This window comes from Tenrec ecaudatus, chromosome 7 (assembly GCF_050624435.1).
Source record: "Tenrec ecaudatus isolate mTenEca1 chromosome 7, mTenEca1.hap1, whole genome shotgun sequence".
In the NCBI taxonomy this organism is placed as follows: Eukaryota; Metazoa; Chordata; class Mammalia; order Afrosoricida; family Tenrecidae; genus Tenrec; species Tenrec ecaudatus.
In genome coordinates, this window is record NC_134536.1 from 44,845,299 (window position 1) to 44,871,410 (window position 26,112).

Sequence of the window (26,112 nt, forward strand, 5' to 3'; positions counted from 1 at the left end):
AATGAACTTTTTGCAAATTCTGAACCGGAGAGAAATTCCTATGTAAACAGCACTATGACAGCACAGAAGCCTATCTCTACCCCTGTTGTGTGTCTGTCCCCCTTCCAGCTACGTGAGCTATTTTAAAACCTCAGTCCGTCTGGAGGAGGCAACTCCAGAGAGAGAGAGAGAGGAGTGTAGAGGGAGGATGGCTAACAGAAATGAGGGTGATGAAAAGGTTCTGGAATCAGACCGTGGTGATGCACAGCTTTGTGAATATATTAACGAAAACACTAATCATACGTTTTAAAGGGGCATGTTTTGTGTAAATCGTATGTCCGTTTCCAAGCATAAAACAACAAAAAATGTGTGTTTAGGCTCCTAGCTTTTACATGCATAATTTTAATCGACACCCACTGTCCAGGAACTGTCCTCGTGCTTCAAGTTAAGGACTTTTCAAATGTCAATAGAGCTCTAGTGCGCGCCTGAGAGGTTTCACCCTGGTGGATGCCCTTGCTGAAACGTTCCCAGACTCACCATGTTCCCTTCATCCATCGGCGCAACCACAATGCCGAGTTGGCTACAATTAAGAGTCATCCCCAAATCCTACTTCGGGTCACATATCAAAGCCCCTTCACTGGCAACACTTCTATCACGTCATCTCTCACAAAGACACAGAGTTTGTAATTAAGGACACAAAGTTTGTAATTAGAGGACAGAGTGCCTACACCTGGGAACAACGAGCCAGCCAAGGTGTAGCAGGGTAGGATAGGTGGGCACGCAGTTATGTGCGCTCAGTACACCTTAGCGACTAGCTCCTGAAACGCTTTCACACATAGGGGTTGACTTTATGCACCATCTACACACACAGCGCAGGTCTTCAACGGCCCGTGCCCGCGGCTGGAAGCGTGGGTACCCGGCTCACAGACAGTCACAGTCTGTGGTACCCTGAGCGGTGAGGACACAGAGGAGGAGCTGACGAGAGCAGCCTCAGAGAGAGGGTCGCACACTTGAGCAGACCTTGAAATATAACTGGAGTTTTACCAGCTGAGGAAAGGGGGCGTCCAGCAACACGGACAGAACCCACATGACAAGAGGTAAGTGCACAAAGATCTTTTTTCTCTTTCTTTTTTAAATTCTAATAAATCACTTTCTTGGGGGCTCGTCCAGCGCCCAGAACAATCCATACATAACTGTACTCGCACAGAATCTGAGTGCTCTCACAAGGTCAGTCCAGTCTCTCTGGAGCGGGGACTCTGCACTAGAGGAAGGAGGGCGGTCGAAGCCTGTGGGGGCAGGTTCCTGACTGCTATTTCAATTGTCAGACGGTGAGGAAACCTTTCCAACCAACAGCTCTGACTACTTTTCACATGTAACTAAGCTGTGCAGTAATTTTTTTCTTCAAAGTCTTATGGCAATTTCTGGGAAATCTTTGTTCTTTGTCTCAAACATAGTAGGCCAAACCTATCCATGAAGCGGGTACACCACCCTGCTGATGCAGCAAATTTTTCAATGCCCGGTGCTTTACATTTGTCATCCTTAGCCATTTGTAGAGCACGTCTGCGGATTCCCATGCGTGTTGCACAGTAACTATTTTGACGACACTCCATAACCCATTTATGCCATGCACTCTCTAGAACCCCATAAAAAGATGTTAAACCACGACGAGCTTTTTTAGCTTTTCGAATCTGTTCCAAGTGAGCCTTCGTTTTCCGCCACTCCCTCACTTGCTTTTCGTCAACACAGAATTCCCTACTTGCAATACTGTTATTGCTCTCTCCTGCTCTTGACACAACCTCCATTTTGAAACCAGCCTCATATTACTGGCGTTTATGTTTTGGTTCAAGAGTATCCATTTCTAATAGGATGAAAAAATAAGACTTTGAAAAAGAACTTTCATGGTAATGCCCTCCGCCCCCCCTCCTCCCACACACACACACACACACACACATTGCTGATGTGTTAGCCGGGAGGAGGGGGTTGGAGGGGGGAGGAGGGGGAGGAGGGGGAGGAGGGCATGTGGGCGGGGGATGCAGGATGTGAATTAACACAGAGACCAGAGAGGAGAGATGGAGCGCAGCCACAGACACATCCTTACCACTTCAGCTGCCGTTGTAAGTGAATCACTACGGGTTCTTCTGCGAATTGGAGCCGTCCACGTCATAGGACGGCTCTGATGGGTTAGACGTGAGTAAACAAACATTCAAAGCCCTGCAGTGTCAGTGGGGCTTTGAATGAACAGCGGAGGGACAGCAATCACCCGCGAGATGTTACACCTCACTGGGGTACCACTGACCCATGTATAAGCCGAACCCCAGTTTTTCAGCACATTTTTTTGTGCTGAAAAACTTGGCCTATACACGAGTATATACAGCAATTCTAAACTGCCGACAAACAAGGACATTATTTCAAACTATTACAGATGATATTAAAGCCTTACATTCATCTTGATGACATGTTATTTTTTGAAGTGAATATTTTGAATAAAATATGCTGCAAAAGCAAAAAATGTCCATTCTATGATAAGTGTGAGTTTAAGTAGTCACTTCATAAGTAAGCTAATCAATAATAAAAACTCAACGACCAAGCGCACTACCTTGGAGTCAATTCTGACTAGTAACGCGTTAATAAGAGAGCCTGGAAGAAGGTGGAAGCACGAGTTTTCTCAAAGCAATTGCTTTTTTATATGACATGAAGATCCCATGAAATAACCAGGCAAGTCTAGCTGTAGGGCAGCAGCCCACAGACCCAGGGCCAGAGCCCTCACATAGTCCCTCCTCCCTCTTCTCAGGGTCGGCCATGATGCATCAGGAGACTTCGCAATGTCGACAACATGGAGTAGCATCATCCACGGAAAAGCTAACAGGGGAACTGATCCAAAGCGCACCTCTCATTTCACTCTCTGACAATGTCCCTTTGGGTACATGCATTTGGAAACGCCCCTAAAATAAAGAAGTCACCTAGGAAGCATCTGGTGGTCACCTTTCACATCTCTGAATACTGAAAAGTGGTTAAAAGTGCCTCCAATAGTACTGGCTAAAAAATGAAGGAATAAATTAGACAAGCCCAAAGGCATTCTCAGCCACGTGGCACTTCAACGTTAAACAATAGGTGAAAGAGTGACAATCAGCTACAATTTATCTTTAGCTGAAACTTAGCTCCACGGGCCTTCCCATGCCACCCCCCAGGCCTCATGCTAACAGTGCAGAGGCCCCCCGCTCAGCGGCAGGCCAACAAAGTGATGTCGTCTGCGGACACTGACCACACGAGGTGCCTCTAGGGAGCGAAGGGCAGAGCAGTGGACAGAGCAGACAGCGTGTATGTTGAGGAGACTTGTTATGTTGATCAAATAAGTAAAATGGTTTGAAAAGACTTTTGCTGGCGGCCTGATAAAAGAGCTATGGTAAATCAGTCAACGCGTTAAGCGTGAGGTACCAATAGGGGTAGGCAAATTTTTGGTAGTTAATATTTGTATATTATAGATGACGCCTGTCACACTTTTTTTAAAAGAACCCTGTAAAAATGCCAAAAACAGTCTCAACAGGCCAGATTTATCCCACAGTACAAAGATAAAAGCAATTCAAGTGAGATAAGGGGAGCGTTTTATATATAACTATCTGTAAACAAAGGCTTTAACCCTGAGAGATAAGGCTCAAGAGGGGGGAAAAAGTCAAATTTACAACACAAATGGAATTAAAAGTAAAATCTCTTTAAGGTTACATACTCTGGCGTGTACACTGGTAGCCAGTACACCAGTCTTCCACCCAATACAAGCATCTCAGCAGCAAAAGTGAGTAGGTCAAAGAACATATCACTCAGATGATAGCTCAAGGACACAGGAACATGGCTTTCTGGGCTAAAAAGGAAATTTAAAACTAAGTTAAAATGTTAAGAACGTTGAATTAACTAAGAAGTAGCAATATCCGTCATCTCATATTTCACACGCACCATTTTTCGACCCCTTTCGGTATTTCCTTCTGTGAGCCCGTTCGCCTCGTGGATTCTCTGATGCCGTAAGGTGCTGAGCAGAAACAGAGGCAACAAGGAGAGTCAAAGTCATGCAGTCACCACTGAGGGGCAGAAAGACATCCGTGGGGACTCTTCAGGGGATCAGGCAATATTGGGGTGAGACTGAATAACAAGATGAACGCTTTAGTTTCTAAGTTTCAAAAGGGGGTGAAACTATGTTGTTCAAAATCGTCACTGTCATAAAAGGCAAAAAAGATGTAAGGAGGAAAGAGGAGATCTGACTACTAAATGCGTCACTGACCCGAGACTGGATCCTGTCACAGAGGAGGATCTGACGGGGTCAACGGACAAACTCAGATGGCTCTCTATACACGTCCTGTATGACGACTGAGAGGGATGGCTCTCCTTTTGACTATAGGGTAAAGGCCACAATAGATGCAACTCGCAAAATCTTACCGAGCTCAATTAATCACTGTTCGCTTAACACTACGAAGAAACGATGGATGAGATGCACTATAGCGCAAGTTAGCATCTGTGTGTGTGCGTAGATTAATTTTGTTCCTTACGTGTCAGTGACTTTAGGAAACTAATATTACTTCTACCTTTGAATAAAACGGAACTTACGGTCAGTGATGATTGCGTCAAAGTGTGTGCCTTTCCTCCAGGATGGTGTCGATGCGTCTGCAACCAAGACGTCAAGGTAATGTTTCTCTAAACCATACTGGCGAAGATTGGCTCTAATGTTTTCATCTGGTCCTCTCCATTTCTGGTTTTTCCTACTAGCCTTTCCTGGAGGAACGGAAAAAGACAGGTAGAAAGTACAAAATTAAACAAGATGTGCTTATTTCCTGACATTTGGCTCAAAGTAATAAATCAGGTAATCTAAGCCTACATTCACTGAAATAGAATATGCTTTTATTTTAAATGTTGTTTATTTATGTACATAATTATTCTTTCAAGGTGTTATAAATATGTCCTTACTCCATGTTCTTTTCAAGTAAAACTGCCTTAAAATGCTCATTCAATCTTGAGAACCTATTACATTCTAATTTGATTGACTCTGAGGAAAGGAATTTATTGAATCAAAGGATCTGAATTTTTTTTAATTGAGTTATACTGGACATATCATACAACTCATTGGTCTAATTTTATCATGACCATCTCATTTTAAGTAGCTCTTGGGCAACAGGAAGTAACACACAAAGTGGCAATGTAGGATTGACAGAAAAGGTGTTTGTACTCTGGGGAGAAACCTGAGAATTTGGGGCCTCAAGAGAGGTTAGCAGCACGGGGGACTAAGGGCCCACCGGACCGCACGTGGGCTAAGCTCTGAGGAAATGCCCTCACATAGGGTTCTACTCAAGGAACCTGACAGTCAGGCCATGGCTTCCAAACAGAACTTCAGTGCTCAGAGCTTCACGTAAAGCCAACTGGGCTAAGTCTCTGCACGGTGGCTACTCTACCACACTGCAGACAGAGGCCGTCCTCATTTGGTTATCTCGTTTACATGTAGTGCATAAAACAGAACCCATTTCCTCAGATGACTGCATTTCTTATAAACAAGGGGAGAGAAAAAAGGGACAGGCCACCGAGTAGAATCTATCATCATGCTTTGACAAAAGAACGGAACTACGGGAGAGTCACAAAGACACACAGGTGCTTCTCGATGGGATGACTGGAGAAGCCCCGAGGGCAGTCTCAGGCTGCCGTACTCCAACACGAGCACGCATGCCATTTCAAACGCCGAGGAAAAGGTGACCAGTTTGAGTAGTGTTCAGCTACAAGGGAATGCTTTCCTTAAGTTTGATTCCATTCCAATCCCTCACACATCATTAGAAACCTTTAACATTGAAAATACTTTCCAAACTTGCCTCAAAAGCAAAGCAGATCTATCTTCATGCACCCTCAATCGAGGCTGAATCTGTAGAGCTACCTCTTTACACCTCTGAGTATTTTAAAGATGTCCTGATTGGGGATGAAACTAGAAACATATACAGAACCTGAAGGCCTCAAACTAACCCAGTGTGTGCACAATGTACGATTACCGAAAAAAGAATGCTGCTCATCTTAAACCCAAATGAAACAACCGTACATGCTTCAGTGACAGCAGATGCCGATGAACAAAATGCTGAGTGCCTACCCCTGCTTTTCTCCCCCAAGCCTCAAGTCTACAACCTTACACACAGCCTGCCCACATATTGCTGGCTCTCTTTCCAAGACTGCACATACCTCTGAGGAGGAGGGCTGTGTTCCGCTTATCTTGGTGTTCCCGGAGGAAATCACCTAGCACACACGGAACCCTCTTTACAGAAAGTTGATACCAAACCAGGTCTCAATGTTGTCAAATTCTACCACAACTTTGTGTTTGAACATTAAAAATGAAGATGTGCATGTACAATACCACGTAAAACTATTCTGTACAACCCGAAGGTTGTAATATTGTGTGGAACCTGTACTCACCCAAGCCATGAACTGTGTTGTAGTCTATGTCTGTCCCACAGACGTATGCACCAAAATGAGCAGATGCTATCAGGAGGCCACCTGAAAGATTACACAAGGAAGACTCGTTACCAGAAAATCTCTGACTCCCGATTCCCCATGTTTAAGATGAACAGAATCTTACAAACGGGGGACAGGCAGAGTACCCTGGAAGGACCCTGCTCCTGGCCTCAGGCGTGTAAAAACAAACACGTAGGCTGCAATAACTAAAATGGTCACAAGGAAGTGACGTATATGCCCTGGTACTAACACTTGAAAATGTACTATCTTGGTGCTCAAAATAATGCATATTTATACAGTTTATTTTGACAGCTCAATTCCGAAGCTCCTCACACATCTTTTTTACAAATGAGCACATCAGGCTGCTACACTCACCAGTGAGTGGCAAGAGAAACGCAAACTGACAAACTGACCATTGGACCCAATACCCAGCAAAGCTGGGCGGCCTCAAATCATGAAAGAGGCATACCTAACAGGAGGCATTATTTTTTCACAAACGTAAACGATGAGGATCAGATACAGTTACTGTTTTATTCGGTCAAATAACTATGCCTCCTTTTGGAGCTAGCTGTAAATGTAAGCTGCAAAATAACAATTCTGAAACATTGGCAAAAACAACTCATATAAATACTGTTCTTTGTTATTTAGTCCTGTAACCAAAGTAAGAAGAAATGTCCCAATACAATTCAACTACTAGATTAAGCTACTTGGTAAGTGTGACCACTTGCATGTCACAAAGGCCCTAAAAGACATTTAAAAAGATAAGAACATTTAAGAAATCCCTTAAAACAGTAGTTTTTTTAAATTTTGCAAAATTTTCTCTATAAACTTAGATAATAATAATAAGGATTCTTTCTACTAAACTCTACTTTTTTATCGTCAGAATTAAAACATTCTCAGTGGGCAAATCTCAGTAAGAGCTTTCAGTCAAGCAGGAACCTCGTCTTAGATGAGGAAACGCACATCTTGACATGGGAGACCCAGGTGGGGCGCTTTCTTTGCAGGCCTTCCTAAACGTGGGCTTGAGATGAAGGTGGGGATCGCCTCCAGAGGCCCAAGGTCTAAGAAGCACATGGTGTCCCTGCCACAGCCACTTGAAAGAGTCGAGCGACTTATACGTGGAAAATACTTGGGCTCTGGAAAAACATTGTAGCTGACGGACGCTGGCTTCCTATTGAAGGAGGGGGGAGATGGGAGCCTGGGAGGACAGCAGAAACCAAACGTAGGTCCCTCACACTAGCTCTACAGAGTGCTGGGGTGGAAGCGGTGTGCAGGCCGCCTGGCAAGCCTTCCTTGCTGTGACCAATCCACAGCGAGGGCTGGCACTAGAACGTGATGGCTTGGGCCACTCACAAAGTCCCTTCACCCAGTCACGAGGACTTACTACTGCAAGTCTGCCAGGCGAGGCAGATACTCACCGAGAAGCACTAGGTGCCAAGGGAACAGAAATGTGTTCCTGTGCTTCCTGAAACAGACCCTGATCCATTTGCTTAGAGTGAGTTTTGAGGAGACCCAATTTACAGTACACTGCTGGAAGGAGATGAATAATCTGTTAGACTGCATCTGAGCATTATCTTCAAGCTTCAAATCTTTACAAAATAAGTCACAGTAAATTAGCTACTCTGAACTGGTCACTGGGCAATCAGTTCTTTTCTTCTTTTTTTAATTTTATTAAACGGAAGTGCCCTTTTGCACTTAGTTACACTTTAATTGGCATTTTCTTCAGAGCTGCTTTGGTGGAAGAAAAGTACGAGACAGGACAGGTGAAGTGTTGAGGGGGCGCTACCATGACTCATTGATTTATGACATTAAATGGAAGTCCAGCCCCTAACTTATCTAGACAGTCAAATTGGGGCTTCAACGCCTTATTGCTTAAAATAGTGGCCACCTCACATTGAAGGGCAATATCTTGTAGGCAAAAGAATACAAAAGCAAATTGACTTCTTTCTCTAGGATATGTGTATCTATGCAGAAACAAATACGTGATTTCCATCTTTAGAGATCCACCGTATATACTCAGCTGATAGTCGGGTCGGCTTATACTTGAGTATATCCGGTAAGTACTAATCTTCACAAACATGTGAAAATGAGAGGCTGAGCTTTGGTTTGGTTGGAGGAAAGGGGGAAACAGAGGAAAAACACTACTTTTTAAGAGCCCTAACTAAATAAACTGGCCAAAGGACACTGCTAGCAAATAGAAATGCTACGCGACAAGCCATGTGACTGGCACAAGTGGGACCCCAAAAGGTCAGACAACATGGGAAGCAGAAACCAGGCCAGACCCACAGATCTACAACAAGCCACCGCGTCACGCTCCGACATCTCTTTCCCTCCCCGGAGTTTCCTCCCAGACGGAGACAAGCGCTGTTCCCAATGTCCGGCTCTGTGCCCATCGGCTGGGCAAGGAAAGAGCATTCCCTGGAGGCACGAAAGGCCCCTGAGGACACATCCGTCTCATAACAAAGAATACGGCTCATTCATTTTAGCCTCAATTCCCTTGCCTGCTGCCATAAGTGGCCAACAGTTGCCCAATGATGAGATGTAGGCTGGAAACGAGCCACAGAGGGGGCCCACGATGAGTTTACGGCCAAACTGTTGATCAGCACTAGTCACTATTGAAACCCTCACCCAAAGAGCACTCACAGGCTTAACCGCCATTAATCTTAGAAAACAGTGATAACCCCTGCAGCCTATTGTCCACCACGTGGCAGCTGACTGTCCGCACGCACAGTGCTACCTCCTGTGGTCATCACACACACTAGTGCTCCCAGTTTACAGATAACACACCTGAAGGGGCACTAAGGTCAAGCCCAAAGTCGCACTGGACTGACAAGAGCAAGGGCTTAAAGCTGTTTCTATTTGCTCTTTTCTCTATATTATCTTACCTCCTTTAAATGGGGCATCGATGGAAAGAAATGGCCATCCGCTTACCAATTATATATACAGAGCAAAATCTGTTATGAAATGTATTTAGTAAAGCCGCACACTGAGTGACTGTGGTGTGCACCCCATCACAGGTCGGGCTTTGCCATTGGCAGGCATTCAATATACTGAAGCTGTGCCTTGATCTAGACACACTCAGAGCAAAACAGTCGCCGTCGTCGTCACTGAGGCAATTTCAGCTCAAGACAACGCCTTCAGGCACAGCAGAATTGCTCCCCAAGACTTCCAAGACTCTAGCCTCTTGGAAGTGGACTGCAAAGCCCACTTTCCTAGGTGGGTTTGAACCGCCAATCTTTTTGGCCAGCAGTCGAACACCCATTTTTACCACCCAGGTACTCCTACCATTTCCTGCGAACTGAGAGTTCCCCCAGAGGAAAATGGAGACACGTAACTTTTAAAAAGTACTAATATGAGAAGCGCTGCATTGGCTAAAATGGGAAGGAAAGTGTGTTCCGTGTTTCCAAAGCTTACAGCATCTTTCTAGATAACAGCAGCTTCCTGTATGAAAGTCCAAGGAAATGTATTTCTGCAGGAAATGATTCTCTCTCTGTTTCCTCAGACTTTTCTATCCATTACCACCTTGAGAAAAGGACAACCATTAGTAATCAGAGGGCAACACATTTGGGAAACTTAGGCAAAGGAGGAACACCCAAGGCTCCCCCATATTTCCTTCAAGTCGGCAAAAGGCCCAAGGAGAACAAACTGCTTAGGAATTGAGGTCGTTAGTTTATTGTGCCAACCTGGCCGATTAACACATGTGGGTTAATTGAAGGACGGAGGGATAAATGACTCAGTGACTCTTGCCTTTCTAGTTCTCGGGTCTCTTGCTTTGTGATGGTCGGACCAGGGTGCAGCTGCCTTAGCCAGTTCCCTGCTTCAACTGACAAGGCTCACTTCCTACAAGACATCCCCAAGGAGAAGCCACATGAACCTACCCCGATGCAGCCCTGGGTGCTGGAGCAGCCGGGTGGAGACCCCTGCCAGCACTGAGATGTTTACACGTTCACTGCCTCGGCTTTCCTCCTGCAGTCGGCATCACTGTGTCTGTTTTGTGAGATGGAGGAGGACTTTGTGGATTGGTGTTGGACATATGGGTTAATGAGCTAATGTTGGACTTGTGGGCTTGGGCAGCACTGGGTTGGGGTGTTTTCTAGGTGTGCACTTACCCGTTATATAAAACTCTCTCTTCTACATGAGTTTCTGTGGATGTGTTTCTCCAGAGTGCCGAGACTCCCACAGGAATTACATATCTTCCTAACTACTGGCGATTACCAGTTCCCAACCCAAGCACCAGAGACAGGCTAAGATCCTAATGTTATGCTTACATCACCAGTATCAATTCTGAAAATATTTAACAGCATCTTTGCAAAAATCTTCATTACATTCTCCATTAATTGCCCCATATGAAGAATCAAATGGCCAGCTGAGGCCCCGTTTATAAGGAGCTACCCTAAAGTGATTAGGGGCCAGTCTACCTGTGGCTGACCACACTGAAGACGGCTTGCTTGCTCCTTCCTTCATTACTGCAGAACCAGCCAATGCACAATAAACTTGGCCTCATCGATGTAAAGGAAACAAATTTAACCTGGACCCAAAAATCCTATTTTCAGCTTTCTAAGTTTTAACTGTGGAAGAAAGGGAAAATAAATAAGAATGGGAAAAGGCAAGAAAGATCCCTATGGAAATGAACTGGAATTCAGTATAGATGAAAATCCCAAACTTCTAAAGTATGTATATGCACAGGCATGTGTAGGGGGATACCCAGTTCCAGGATGGTGTATAAGAATATATGCATAATAACATGCTCATATGTGTTAACGGTTTCCACTGAAGAAGTCTGGAAGCAAGGACATCTAGCGCCTAGATCTTGGGTTCTGATACCCCTTCCTCTAAAGCAAGTCAGGGTTCTGCATTGATATGAGCGTGTCACCAAGCTGGCCAAATCTAGAGCAATCTGATCATCAAAATATAATTATTAGAGGCCAAAGAAGTAGATGGGCAATCCACAAAACTATAGAGAGGTAAGTAAATGTGGGGGGCGGGGAGGGGAAGGCTCTTGATTCCAGTCTAATGCTAAGGGGGAACTGGTCCAAACGGCGGGCAGGCTAGAGGTGGGGCATCATCACTTGCTACCATCAAAGTAACGAGTGATTAAGGGAGAGCAGGGAGGATAGGTGTGATTGCTTAATAGGCATAAGGACTCTCTAGGAATGAAAATACTATATTCTCCCCAAAAAGTGAGTATCACAAATACCACTTTAAAATGGTTAATTTTATGATCTGCGACTTTCACCACAAATAAATAGAAGACTGGTTCAGGCAGTCATGAATTACCATAAGACCCATCTCTATCAGGCGTAGCATCCCTTGGTGATGTAAATGAGGACCAGAGGAGCTACACGGTCTGACTGTATCTCTCAAACCCCGTCGATTGCCATGGAGTTCATTCACAGTCCTAGCAACCCTAAATGGCTTTCCCAAGACGATCAAGGACTCTTCATGGAAGCAGACAGCCTCATCTTTCCCCCCCAGGAGCAGCTGCTGGCTTTGAACGGTAAGCCTTGGAGTTAGCAGCCCAACGTCTAACCCGAAGTACTATCTCCCTACGGGCTGCTCGGTAACTGCATCGAGCAGAGGCGGGGGGGGGTGGGGGGTGGGGGTGGGGGGGGGGTGGCGGGATCAGACAATACTTGTGCAGCTGACCAAAATCAGCACTGCCAATGACGATCAGGCGGCCATCCTGTGCCTCCAGCCAGGATGGCCTGAGAAGCAGTCCACCTGTGAATGCCGACTTAAATCTAATCACAAAGAAGTATCAGACAAACCTCAAATAAGAAACATTCTGGTCAAAAATAAGCCTAGCTAGTATTCTTCCCAAGCATCAATTTCACTTTAGAAGGGGGTGGAGGAAGAGAAGGCAGGGTGGGAAATCATCCAGCTTAACGAGATCAAGGCACTCGGACAACAAAACGCAGGACGGGATACTATACAGCTCTGTGCTACAGCGAGAAGCTCCCACGAGGGACACTGCTCCAAGGTCACGCAGTAACGCCGCCGGAATACGGCTGCTAAAGAGTTGAGCATGGCTGAGCTCTGGAGGAAGAGGTGTGAAGAGCAATCCCGGCCACAAAACGTGGAAAATATACACCACTGGCCAAGCCCCGTAACTTCTCTCTGGGTCATAATGTCCTCATGTGTCATTGAAGATCTCTCCACCTAGTTGATGGAAGACGTAAGTTGTACAGAACCATGTAGGTCTTTGTTCCTGACATATTTACATTCAACAAGAGTGAGCTCTGGCACCGCCACTGCTGCAGAAGGTCCAGATGTGTACAGCTGGCCTCAGGGAGAAACCCCAACCACAGGCATAATTTGTTCCTCCGGAATCTGAGCCACAGTGGGTTCTGTGGACAAACCTAAATGTCAGTGTTCCCTGAGGAAGGTCTAGATCAAGGAAACCAGGGCTGAAGTTCTCAAAGACCAGACTTACTGGACTGAGAGAGACTGGAGGAGCCCCTATGATCGACACCCTTTGAACTTGACATCGAAGCTACTCCTTGAGGTCACCTTTCAGGCAAACGACAGACAGCTGATAAAGCAAGCCGTAGAACCCATGAGTAGTAGTGGGCTCCCTTAAGTCATTGACTAGATGACACCAAACAGCCGGCATTCGCTCCAAAGCAAAGACAAGAAGGTGGGGAAGGAGTGGGTGGGTGGGAAGGGGGAGTTAACAGATGGAAACGCAGCAAGGATCATGGAAATCATGAGAAGACGGGCCCATTGTGAAAATGGTAACCACTGTCACTGAGCAATTTGTAGAAAAATTGAGGGGGAACCTAATTTGCTGTACAAACTTTCACCTAAAATACTTTAAGAAGGACAAATAAATGGGGTAAGCTAGATGCCTTGTAAAAATGTCAAGCAAAGAAGGGATACCCATTGCGGGCCAGCTTCTCCTGCGGAAGTAACAGAAAGGGAACCTTCCATTTAAGGTGACATCCTGTGGGACTTCTAGCCTCCTGAACGTGGGAAAATAGCTTTCTCTTCTTTAAAGTGAAAAGCGGCGGGGAGTTGAAGCAACATTAAGTCTTAGGCAAAAAAAAAAGTAAATTAAAAGGACATTCCAATGAAGTGCCCAAATAATTCAAGTCGTGGCCAGGCCACAACAACCAGTCACTTTCGTGATCTTCTCACGTACTTGCAAACTTTCACTAACTCAATCAATCAGACGACACAAAGACTAAGACACACACACACCCCACAACCCCCACCCAGCTAAGTAGACAGCTAGCAATCTAAAAACATGAATACATTTTTTACCTTCTTGGGCTTTTCTCCCTGAAAGAGCGTTCCTGTTTAAATAGGCACCATGCTTATCCCAGCCCTACAATACATGGTATCGCTAATTCTATCTAGTATTAAAACCTTGGAATGCTAGTCCTCATCTTCAGTTCTGATGCTACTCTCTCACCTGGGGCGGTGGGCGTGGGCATGGGGGGCGGGTGATCCATAAAACTCCATCAGCATGCTTTCTCCAAGTGCAAAACGGTTAGCTACTTGCTATCCCAGGTGTCCGTGGCTATCCCTTACCCTCTACCGACTGGGTTTTAAGACATTCTTCTGGCCATTTACTCGCACAGCACTATCAACACTGCAAACGAGTAGCATCTCTGCAAGACTAGTGGTGAAATATAAATAGAGAAATACCTGTTCCCACAAATGGATCAAAGACAATATCATTCTCTTTTACTTTTCCATGGTTGGCCATGATAAATGATAAACCAGCGTCCATACTTGTATTTCCAATATAGTGCCTCTTTTTCACACTATATGACTCGATAAGTTCCCTCTGTCCGTCTGCAATCTAGATCAGAAGTATTTTAAAAATTAGCATAAACCTTCAGAAAAGGTGTGAGATCATCTTCACCATACCAATTTCTTGATGAGACCCCTCTTACCACTTTGTAAAGTTTAAACTTGTCCCTTTAAAAAACGGTGACTGAGGTAGTATTCATGGACTTTCTTGATGTGTCTGTCTGTCTACAGGGTGTCTCAAGTCTAAATTGGATTCGAACATAACTATTCCAGGTCTTGCTGGTAAATAACTTTGGCCTATCCTAAGTGACACGATTCTGTGATGTAAACTAGTTACCACTGACCCCGAAAGCCTCCAGGGCGTAGGCAGAATGGCTCTGCAGTAAGTCTATCACTCAGAAAACTTAGCCGGGGAAGTTACACAAGCGAGATTCCTCAGCCGTCATCAAAGGAGCTCTGCCTTTTCTCGCTAAAAAAAGAACACAACCGTCTTATTTCCTAGTAAGCCTTGCCTTCATGTTTCTGGGTCCCTCGCTTCTTCCTGCAGTTCTGGATTTAACACGCTCCCCACTTGCTTCGAGACCGTAGCCACTTACCCCCGTCGACTGTCATCAGCACCGAGTTCTGACCCTTCAGCTACTTTGAAGCTCGACCAGTGACAAGTCGAGTTTCGCTTTTAGAGAAACAAGCTGGGCTTCGCTTTGAACGTGAGCCACAAACGGAGATGGGACGGACCCCGGCTTACCCATCTGCCAAAGTAAATATTATGCGGCCTCTCGGGGATGCGGTTTGGGTCCAGACCATAATCCTCCAGAATGAAGAATATGTGCTGTGGCTTCTTTAAATCCACTTTTCCTTCAAATGGCAGAAACTCCAGTGCCTGAGGGGTGGGTGGGAGAAACGAAAGAAACTTCGAATGCCCCACTAGAATGTTAAAGGGAAATGCCGCATTTCTGATTATACGGACCACCTTGCAAGCCTGGGGTCGGCAGTGAGCAAGCTCACCCATGAAAAGTACTCAGCGTAAAACGTGGTACAAACCGAGCGCTTCGCAGACGTCAGTGTTTACGGTACGGCAATGGCGCCCAGACTGGATGAATCCGGGACGTTCACTTACGTCTATGCGGTTGACTTTCTCTTCTTGTGTCAAAGTTTTGTTGAAAGTATGAATTTGTATCTTGTACGTAGAGTTTGCTTGTAGATAGGGAACCTAAGATAAAAGCAGATAACCTTTGAAGCTTGGCAAGCCGACAGCATCAGCAGGCACCCTGATTTAAAGCCATGTTGCTGTACGCACCATCTTTTCCACAGGGTACTTTTTCAGAGAAGTGTGCAGCTCCTCCCGAGATTTTCCATGACCCCACAGTTCAAATATAGACCTAGGAAATAAACAGTCACAACTAACCCCAGTGAGGAAATGTGTTCACACAGTGAAGCGTGTCGTTCCACTGGGTCTTTATGTGCAATCCATTACAGCCATCAGAAAGCATCAGTGACATGCTGTTAAAGAGGAATCCTGGAGGCAAATACAGCTCCATTCCCAACCACATAGAGGAGTTGACCTTCACGTATGAGCAAGACATCAGGGTTTATTGTTGTTCTTCTTGTTGTGGTTGGTTTGGAACATTTCACTATTATAGTGCTGTATTAGAACAAATGATACAATAAGATTAAATTACTTTAGTGGAACTGTTAAAAGTCGGCATGAAATTCAATTTTTACCTGTTTTCTCTCTCTGTGTATAAAAGAGCCAGATAAAGATGACAGTATTAAAATGTAGCTACTATTTAGTAACATTTACTAATACTTACTATCAAAACTGTTAAAAAAACAGTGTGCTAGAAAAAGTTTCTAACGCTCATCATTCAGGGAGAGCATTTAAGCAATTACAAGCAAACTCTTATTTCATCAGCTTAGACAGCTCTTAAAGAGTTGGCGGCATAGAGGTTCCATGTTGGGCTGCAATCTTTAAGGTCACCAGTTCAAAACCACCAGCCATTTCACGGAAGAAAGACAAGTACAGAGCGACAGTCTCAGCAACTCGCAGGGGCAGGTCCACCCCGTGCTGCGGGGCTGCTGTGAGTCGGCATCGACTCGATGGCGTTGAGTTTGATGGTTGGTTGCAAGAGAATTCGATCTCCATAACATCAGTTTTGTTGATCTAAATTCAAGTGGTATTACATAATTGTAAATAATGCTGCACATAGAACATAAACATTATCATTTGAAAACTAATTCTTTCATTTGAAAACTAATTCCTTCATTTGAAAACTAATTCCTTCATTTGAAAACTAATTCCTTCTTTCCTTCCTACTAAATTCCGAATATGGGCCCCAAAGGTAATACTACTCCAGTTTATTAGCTGCAATCCACTCCATGAACAACAGAAACAAAACCTTGTGTGGCTCTATGTCACCCCCATTATTCATTAGATTAATTGTTGAGATAAAATAAAACCCCACCAATTATTGACTTTCGTCGGGTTTTCATCAGCTACTTTGCAGATGTAGGTTCCCAAGCCTTTCCTCTAGTGTGTGTTCGTCTGGCAGCTTCACTGAAATGTCTCAGACCTTGTACCCCCTCACAAAGAGGCAGGTCGTGGATGGTCAGAAGTTGGATCGGCTGAGAACAGAACTCAGGGCTCCCACGTGGGAAGGGACCACCACACCCTCACTTAGCAACCACGTAAAGACCCACCTCGACTGTGAAAAATCCGTAGGCCTATGCATGCAGTTCTGTTCTTAGTCTCAGTGTTGAAGAAACAGTAAGCTTGCTACATTCACTCACAAACGCATATCTATTATAGACTACTTCAGGCCCAGAACCCTCCCAGGCACTGAAACAGAACAGAAACAAATCTGACCGCCATCAGACAGCTTACATTGTAAGGGGGGAGAGAGCTTTCTGGGAAGCATATAACCTGAAAGCAGAAAGCTGGCAATCCAAAAATAACTCTGGGCAGGGAAGACTCTGAGTAGGTCAAACATTGAAAAGCAAAATAACAAAAAATAGTAAGGGTGGATATTAATTGCGAGTACAAGGCCACCAACGCCTGGTAGCTTACAGGTTGCCATGGCGCTGGCAGTTGTGCCGCTGATGTACCAAATGCCAGCCGGAGCACCAGCGGGGCTTCCAGACTAAGAGACATGGAGGGACGCTGGGCACTGTAGTTGGGGACAAACTAGCCAATGAAAACGTCATGGGTCGAAACAGAACACCACCCAACTGCCTTGCTCTGGCCCGGAGGGCCGATGGCTAAGCAACACCAGGTCTAGAGTGGACGGCCCGCGTGGAGAGATGGATGGGGAAACCTGCACGGAAAGACTCCAGGAGCGCAGGCGGGGCCACACCTCGGAGGTCTTCAGGTCACCCGAGTCAACTTGACAGCAACGACGGATGGTCTAAGTCCAAGAGAAACGTTTTTTTGATCTCCACTACTTTAGACCTAATTAAAAGTGGCATCTATCCTATTCATAACACCACATGTATGTTTCATGCTGTACTCCGGCTTAATGTGGAAGTCTGAGAAAAGTATTCCAAGGCAAGTGTTTCTAACACCTCGCCCTGTTTCAGTGGGATGACTCTCCTGCTCCCCCACCGCCACCCAGTGGCACAAGCGTGTAATTGCAGCCTCCGGTGCCCCCCATGGCCCGGCACCCTCCTTCACCACCAGCCCACCCCTCTACCTGCGGGCAAGTTAGCACAAGGTCACAGGAGTCCTAAGGAGCGTGGTGAACGTTACCAGTCTCTTACTTGGCACACACTGTCCGTTTCATTAAGTTTCTGGCAATCTCTTCCGAGGGAATGCTAAGAATCCAAAACGGAGACTGAAAGGGAAAAACAACAACATGCAATTTCTTCCTGATGGTTCTGTGACCCACGGACGTCTACTCAAGACATCCTATTTCATGTGAGAACACACAGGGCTGGCCATCCTACAGTGTCTCCAACACGACGAAGGCAACTAGGCAGATGACCTGTAACGGTGTAGGGGCACAACGCAAGAACGCTTTCACAAATGACCCCAGAGGGTCACCATGCGCCAGAATCAACTAAAAGGCAATGAATGGCGTGAATATAGATGAAGATGTTAGTGAACTAAATGAAAATGTATGTAAGTTTAAGGTTAATTTTGTGTTTGCCCTCATATTAAAGTTGAATGACTAAACGAATACCTTTCATGCTCCAAAATATAATCTCTAGAATTTTTCATTTTCTATCGTTGTTAATCACTCCTGGTAACACAGGCATTTATTCTATTATTGACTTCTAAGGAACCCATTTCTTTGTAGCTAAGTGAGCCCTCTTTTTGCAGCCCCTTGTGGCCACCCTAAAGGTGAAGGAGGGCCCTTCTGGATTAACTACCACAGACAGAAAGTCATGGAAGATATTTTTAATATCAGTAATTTTTCCACTTTATAATTTCCTCCATGGCAGTGGTTCCCAAACTTATTCAGCCTACTGTCCCTTTTCCAAGGGGGGCGGTGGCACTCACGGCCCCGACGGAAACTAAACTCTTGCATCCCATAACCCAGGATAAAGTGTAGGTATCTGTGCCTGCATCGCCCCCCGTGGGGAGTCTCACTCACTTTGGGAAGCTCTGCTCTGAGAGGGCAAAATAGCTCCAGGGAATTCCTCCCATTCCAGCTTCGCACCAAAGATACAGAGCACTGTGAAGGCCCACTCAAATAAGCCCCTGCTGGGACACAGCAAACCCAGAAAGCCAACTTCTGTTCATCATGCTCATCCAGTCGACCCACTCTCTCCTCTTGCCTCCCCCTCTGCCCTTCAGTGAAAACACTCAGGAATCCAAGTTCGCTCCATGGGGCCTTTCAATATAAGCTCCCTCTATACTTGCCAAAAAGTCTCCCTGTCATATCGATTTTCTTCTTCTAACGTTTACTCTACCTGGGAGAAAAAATAATCAGAGTGGGAAAAAGGCCTCACTGTAGTATTTTTCTTATTAGGTAAAAAGTTATAGCCACCTGACTGCAACGAAATATCGCTGGCTACTGATGGTACAAGTAGCCCATGGGAACGATTACATGGCCAAGTTGGTGATCACGGCTGTGCTGCAGCTAAGTGCCTTTAAGAATTCTACCAGGGAGACACCACAACGCTGACCACGGTAAGGACGGGGACAACGGAGGGGGCAGAGCAGAGCGTGGCCAGGAGGGTCCCAGGCCCTTCGTGCGCAGCGCGTGGCAAACACTGTGTTTGCATGTCGCCTTGACCAGTGGATGGTTGCAGACGAGTTCTCTCAGTAAAACATTTGTCTTGGTCCTGATAGAACAATACCTCAAAAAAAAAATGCGGTTTCCAAGTCTAAGAAGTCAGTTCAGAGGTTATAGAGGCTAGTTTGGAGGATTACCAAAGGACACAATTATCAGAAGGTCTTATTAGGAAAAATGATAAGTAAAAACTGCCTCGATGAGGAAAAAGCCAAGAAATTGGCACCCATTGACTTTTTGTTTTTGTTTTCTCACATCATGACAATGCACCGGCTTATTCCGCTAGGGTACACTTATTCCGCTAGGGCTCCCCTTGAGAATCTCCCTGGGAACCTTGCCCTGTCCATTCTACAGCCCTGATTCTACCGGCTCAGGCCTCTTTTAGTCTCCCAAGCTAAAGGAGCCTGGGGAGGGGGTACAAGGAGGGCCCCACGGGGGGCAAGGGTGCTGTGGATGATGTGGTGTAAAGTGAAGACAGCGGAATTCTTACAACTACGGTGGCAGAGAGGGAAACAGCACATTCAGAAGAAAAGCATATAACAGAGAAAGCACATAAATGCATAATCGCAATAATGCCCAATTCAAGGCTGAAAATTATTCCCCGTGAAAGCCCAAATTTCAGTTTCTAACGTGATAAACTCTGATTCTACATATCCTCATCAATAGATGACGACTTCTTTCCAGGGAAAGGATACAGTCATAAATTAAGGTACAGCTATGTAACTTAAAAGTATCAATTAACGAAATGAATAAAATTCTGAAAATAAATCTAAATTTGGTTCCAAAACTACAATTTTTCAAAACATCCTTTTCATTAAATTACCTCTGGCAATGGACACAAAATAACCTCACAAAACATAAATGGAGATAAAAAACATAAATGAAGATGTACAGTTTTTCTCTTAAAATTCCAAGTTTTGTTTATAAATATATACCATATGATATACATATATTTGTGTGTGTGTATATATATGTGTGTGTATATGTATATATATAACTTACCTTTCCATAAGTTTCCTGACTGCTGGTGAACTGACCGCCAAAAAGAGAAACCAAAGACTTTATTTCCTATAATGAAAATATGATAGAGAGAAAGCATTTTAACATCACACTCATATTTAATTTCAGGTTTTGGTAACAGCATTTAAAAAAAAACACTTCAAATGTGTTCTCCTTAAAGAACGTTACAAGAGTATCACATCACTTACATCATTTATCCAGATCACAGTCTGACAAATAAAAAAGGAAACGCTACAGGCTGCTGTGCGCGATTCAGATACCAAGGATTTATGTGGCCAATGTTCTAGATTCTGCCCTACCCTCAGAATTCACAGCAATGTTCCTGGTATGGAGAATAACCACTCCCGTGGGCATTAGTAAGAAATTTATTTTGGTGATATCACATTAGGCAGAAAGAACTTTATAGAGGGAAAATCCGCCATCAATTGATTGCCCCGTTATCAATATTAATTACATATTGTGGTGAAGTGAAGATTTTAGCTTACATATGCTCTTTGTAACTCCCACTAAATGAGTGGCGGGGACCTTGCATAAAGGGTGTGTGAAACACGAACAGAGAGGAATGGTCAGTTTAGCCATTTCTCTGGATCGAAGAGTAAGGCATCTCAAAAACAGGAACAGAACATCCTGAAACCATCCTGAAAGATGAGCTGCCAGTGGAACGTGCAGGACAACGCTGTCTGAATCGGTGGGAGCCAGGAGCTACACGGAGACTGTGAGACAGGGCAGAGGAGCGGGGCAGAGACGGTGAGGCAGAGCAGTGGGCAGACTATACCCACAGAGGCAGAGGCTAAGGGACCTGGTGGCTGAGAGTGCACAGGGCAGAGACAGACACGCAGCTAGCCTGACTCAGAAGTGGTTTGAATGGACAAAAGAACAGTATCCTTAGGATTTTGTAACTGATTAGCTACCTAGTAAAGCCCCACGATCCTGAGTAGTGTGAGCCGAGTACTGTTCATCATCCCTGGATCGGAGTGATCATCCTCAGCAGAGCAGTAGAGGGCTGTGGGAGCAGGGATTTCAGAGATAAGGAGGGACCTCGGCCTCTGGGGAACCCGCCTCGTGGAAGGACTGGATGTTCCTCCCTTCTGAAGCTGGCCGGGGTTACATGCAGCCCCAAACCATTTCCTCACATCGTAACCCGAACAAAGGTGGGGATGGGGGACATTAAGAATCATTCATGCGCACAAGCAAACCAAACCAAGTTCATGACTTTAGAACCGATGCCAATTCACAGTGACCTGTTAGGACTGAGTAGAAATGCCCGTGTGTTTCCCAGTCTGTAACTCAAAAGTAGGAAATGCCATCTTTCTCCCATGGAGCAGCTGGTTTGGAACTGCTGAGCTTCAGAGGAATGGCCCCATGTGCATCCACTCAGCCACCGGAGCTCCTTTGTGCAAAAAGGCATGAAGAAAAACTAAGGGTGGAGACTCAGGTGTCTTACAGAGGTCAATTTCTAAAACTATTTAATGGACTACAACTAGTCTGACAAACATGGAGTAAATCAGGTTGGCAAACTACTATTATCAGAAATCACATGCTAATGTGTTTAGACATTTGACTTTTCGTGACATTTTACTGAGCTCAACGACATCAAAAATCTTGAAGGTGGCATAGCAATAGCAACAATTTGTTCTTATCTACCTTAAAGTCACCAATTTAAAAGCAACTAAAACCAAAAAGATGGAGATATAAACATATCCCATATAATTCTTCAGTTTAAATAGTACAACTCAGTAATTTTTGAAGTCACAAAATTGTTCAACCTACAACACCCTCAATTGCGTGTTTCCAGTCTCTTAAAACAACCTGAGTGCCCGCACTAACAAACCGGGCAGGTGACGAACAAAGACAGCCACGTTGCAGCAAGTTTTCAGGAAGTGGTCATACACGAAATGTCTGGTGTCCAAAAATAAGTCGAAGTTGCAAAATTCCCTCAATGACTGCCAGGGCTTAGTCCCCGCGCAAGCACGAAGCAATCACTTAGCAAATATGTACCAAAGCCATGACTGCCTCACATGCTCAGCAGTGTTTTCGTCCATCTTGCTCTTGTAAAAGCAACTTTCAAATGTTTGTAGAAAAACTCTCTACCTTACAAACCAAACCCACTGTTATTGAGTCGATTCCAACTCACAGTGGTCCTATTATGGGGTTTCTGAAGCTTTAAATCTTTATGGGAATAGACAGTCTCAACTTTCCCCTGAGTCTGAACCTCAGGTCTTGTGGTTAGCAGTTTGAGGCTTACCTGACAGCAGGATTAAGAGTTCCTAATAAAGATGCCAAATACCCAAAGAATGCTGCAGCTGCTGCTGTTGGTGTTGCTGTGGGTGGTGGTGGTGGTGGTAGTGATGATGATGATGGTGGTGGTGATGATGGTGGTGGTGGTGATGATGATGGTGGTGGTATTGATGTTGTTGTTAGATGCTATAAAGTTAGTTCCAATACAAAGTGACCCTACACACCACAGAACAAAACACTGCCTGACTCTGTGCCATCCTCCTAATTATTCCTAGGCTGAGCCCATTGCTGTAGCCCCTGCGTCACTCCATCTCCCTGAGGGCCTTCCTACCTTTTGCTGTTCCTTCCCTTAAAGAAGCATGCTGTCCTGCTCTAGGGACTGGTCTCTCCTGACAACATGTCCAAAGTACGAACGATGAGGTCTCACCATCTTCCTGGGCATATGGAACGTGAAGACAACGGAGGCCAGCACATTTTAAAGGTCCTCAAAATCATACTAGTATGCGATGTACTGGTTTCTTCTTGACGTGTGCAGTAAGTTCAAAAGCATTAGTGGGTACAGTGCTGCACCTGAGCCAAAGTCAAGGTAGTGGCACCAAAGTGCATTCATCACGAACACTCCCATTAAAGGCAAAAAAGGAAGAGGGGCAAGTAACACGTGAGTGTTCTTGATAAAGAAATTTTTTTTTTTAAGAAATTTTTTTTAAGGATTTGTTTAAATATCAGCTCTTGGGAAACTATAGAATAAAACTTCAACTTTGAGTCTGTGTGGAAAAGTCTAACACCATAAACCACTTCTGCTGAATATCCAAGCACAATCGTTGAAAAGAAGACAGCTGGGTGGGCAGCTGAGGAAATGGCAGGGAGAGAGGGGAACATGCCTGACCTCTGGTCCTCTTTCATCGCCTTCAGTAGTGAACTGTGCAACACTGTTGCCAGGAGAAAGGGGTGACTACACAACTGAGACACAATGAGAAACCAGTATTTTGAGGGTGTGGTAGTTTTAAAAACATATCCATAAATTCTTAGTTTAAAATCATGTAATGGAAGCATTTAACAGGAGTCCAATCACTTATTAATTAAAAATAGAACCAAGTCAAAAAAGCATTCTTGATGAAAACTCACAAACCTACAAATTGGGGACAATAAAGAATGCACGGAAAAGCCTAACGGGAGAGAAGGGAAGGAGTAACAGGTGACGAGGCATTCTACAGGCCGCATGAAGAGAACAGAATGTTGGCAAGACAATAGTCATGGGGACTTCACTGGCAGAAATATTCGAGTAAAAGTAAGCAACTGATAAAATCTTAACTGATCTGAAGTTCACCTGGAAGATGGCAGAGAAGAAAGGGTTAGTTTATTGAACTTCACGCAACTAAGGAGACATCTGACTGAAGTGAAACCAACAATATCCTGAATAGAGATGGACTGACCGCAGTGCTTGCAACAAGGGGCGCCAAGTTGAAGGGATTGTTGAGTGTGGGCACAGTGTTTCCTTCTGTTGTTTGTTCAGTTGCTATGAGAGGGAACCGAAGCCCTGACCCCTAACAACACCTCCTCCTCCTCCTCCTCCTCCTCACTGAGATGACCGTTTAAGTGCCCTCTTCCAATGGAATCCTCCAGAGACCAGCCTGCCCCACAACCAGCAACGGTACCAGTGCTCAGAAACTTATACTAACTGGTTTATAAGGCATCTGCCCTTGGAAACTGGATCCCTCTTCAGCATTCTCTCACATTACCCGGTGTATCCACCCATCACTACATTTGCCATGTTATTACTTAATCCTATACTTCAAAAACTTTTAATCATTTCATTGAGCTATCTTACAGATATCCTAATATTCCATGGTTCAGTCACAACAAGCAATATCATAAATTTCTACCACAATCAGTTTCCAAACATTTTCTTTCTTCTTGAACTCCTTGCTATCAGCTCCTTCGTAATCCCGCCCTTCCCCACCTTACCCACAGGAACTCTTATTTTTCCCCCTATAATAGTTTTTTGGGGGTTTTGCCATATCTTACACAATCCAATATATCCATTCACATAGAATTCTGTTGTTTGATCCCATGGAATGGGAGTATATAGTCATCAATGTTATCAGCTCCCTATTTCCCCCTTCCCCGCTCTCTTATTCTACTCCCAGGGAACCATTACTCCTGTTACTGTTTCTTAAGGGTTAGCTATCTCGGTTTTCATGTACCAAATGATATGTAATACACAAATGAACAAATGCAAACCTAACATGATCCATGAGGCAAAACAGAGTTTAAAAACCCATCATAGTACGGGAAGGAAGTATAAAGAACTAATGACTAGTTATGGGGTTCCACAGTGCTATCCCGCACCCTGATTCTTCATGCCTTCTGTGTGGCCCTTCTGAGAGGGACTTTCCAATAATCTCACAGGTGGATTTTGGGTCTCCACTACACTCACACCCCTTCATATCGATTTGATTGCTAGTTTCTTAACTTCTGATACCTCTTCCAGTTGACACCTCCTATCACACCGGCTGGTGTGCTTCTTCCGGGTGCGCTTTGTTGCTTCCCTGCTGGATGGCCTCTAAGAGCACCCCTAATAGGGTGGCTATGGGCCAACTCAATGGCTGTGAGTTTTGAGTTATATTTTCCTCAGCCTTTTGCGTGGCTCAGCCAGTAAGAGTGTGGCTCTTGAGGGCCCACCCAACTGCAGCAAAGTCTGAGAAGACTTATTGAGTGAATAAAGAAAACAACTTTCTCAACTTCCCCATCACACCCCATGCCCCTTGACCTTGACCCGCATCTTTGAAGTCTTAACATAGCAGGTTTCCATCAGACGTCTCTGTCCTCCGCTAGATTATGAGCTCTTGAGGGCAAGGGCCCGAGGCTATTCCCCTGCCTAACTCCGTGCCTGGCACAGGAGCGGAGGATGAATGGAAGGAGTTGGTCAGGTTGCGGTGGTCCATCTCACGCTCCTTTTTCACACACCCTTAGCCGCGTTCGGACGCACCCCGGGGGTGCATTGCTGGTCAAGCTGACCCACAGCGATCCCCAGGGGGTTTCCGAGACGTCTTACGGGAGAAGAAAGCCCGATCTTTGTCCCGCGGAGCTGCTGGTGGTTTCGAACTGTCGACCAGTGGGGTCGCTGCCCAACTCGGACGCACAACCCCAAACAAGCAGCGCCCGGAATCCTTGAGTAAGGACCCACCTGCACGCGCCGCCGGGCCCCATAGCTAAACACACCCCACTGCGCTCTCCTCTCCCGGCCGAAGGTTGCGAACGGCGCAGCGGGCTCACCGGTGAGCGGAACTCCAGGTGCTCCTGCGCCATGAGCAGCAGATACCTGGTCAAGGTGCACGGCAAAGCCATCGCAGTCTCCCGCAGTGCGCACGCGCGGCCCGCGCGGGGTTCCGCTCCCACGCCGGCGCTCAGCACTCGG

General features: G+C 45.3%; 1 protein-coding gene across 1 annotated transcript in view; it reads right to left on the reverse strand.

Moving 5' to 3' along the window:
- The window catches only part of TRMT11 (tRNA methyltransferase 11), a 46,704-nt gene extending 20,592 nt beyond the window's left edge, over positions 1–26,112 (reverse strand). Inside the window, 11 exon segments of the mRNA XM_075554593.1 lie at positions 3,704–3,835; positions 3,928–4,000; positions 4,573–4,737; positions 6,409–6,489; positions 14,098–14,254; positions 14,951–15,085; positions 15,323–15,415; positions 15,503–15,584; positions 17,959–18,032; positions 20,439–20,504; positions 25,971–26,112. Coding sequence (XP_075410708.1) covers positions 3,704–3,835; positions 3,928–4,000; positions 4,573–4,737; positions 6,409–6,489; positions 14,098–14,254; positions 14,951–15,085; positions 15,323–15,415; positions 15,503–15,584; positions 17,959–18,032; positions 20,439–20,504; positions 25,971–26,042 — 1,130 coding nt within the window. The 5' untranslated portion in view covers positions 26,043–26,112.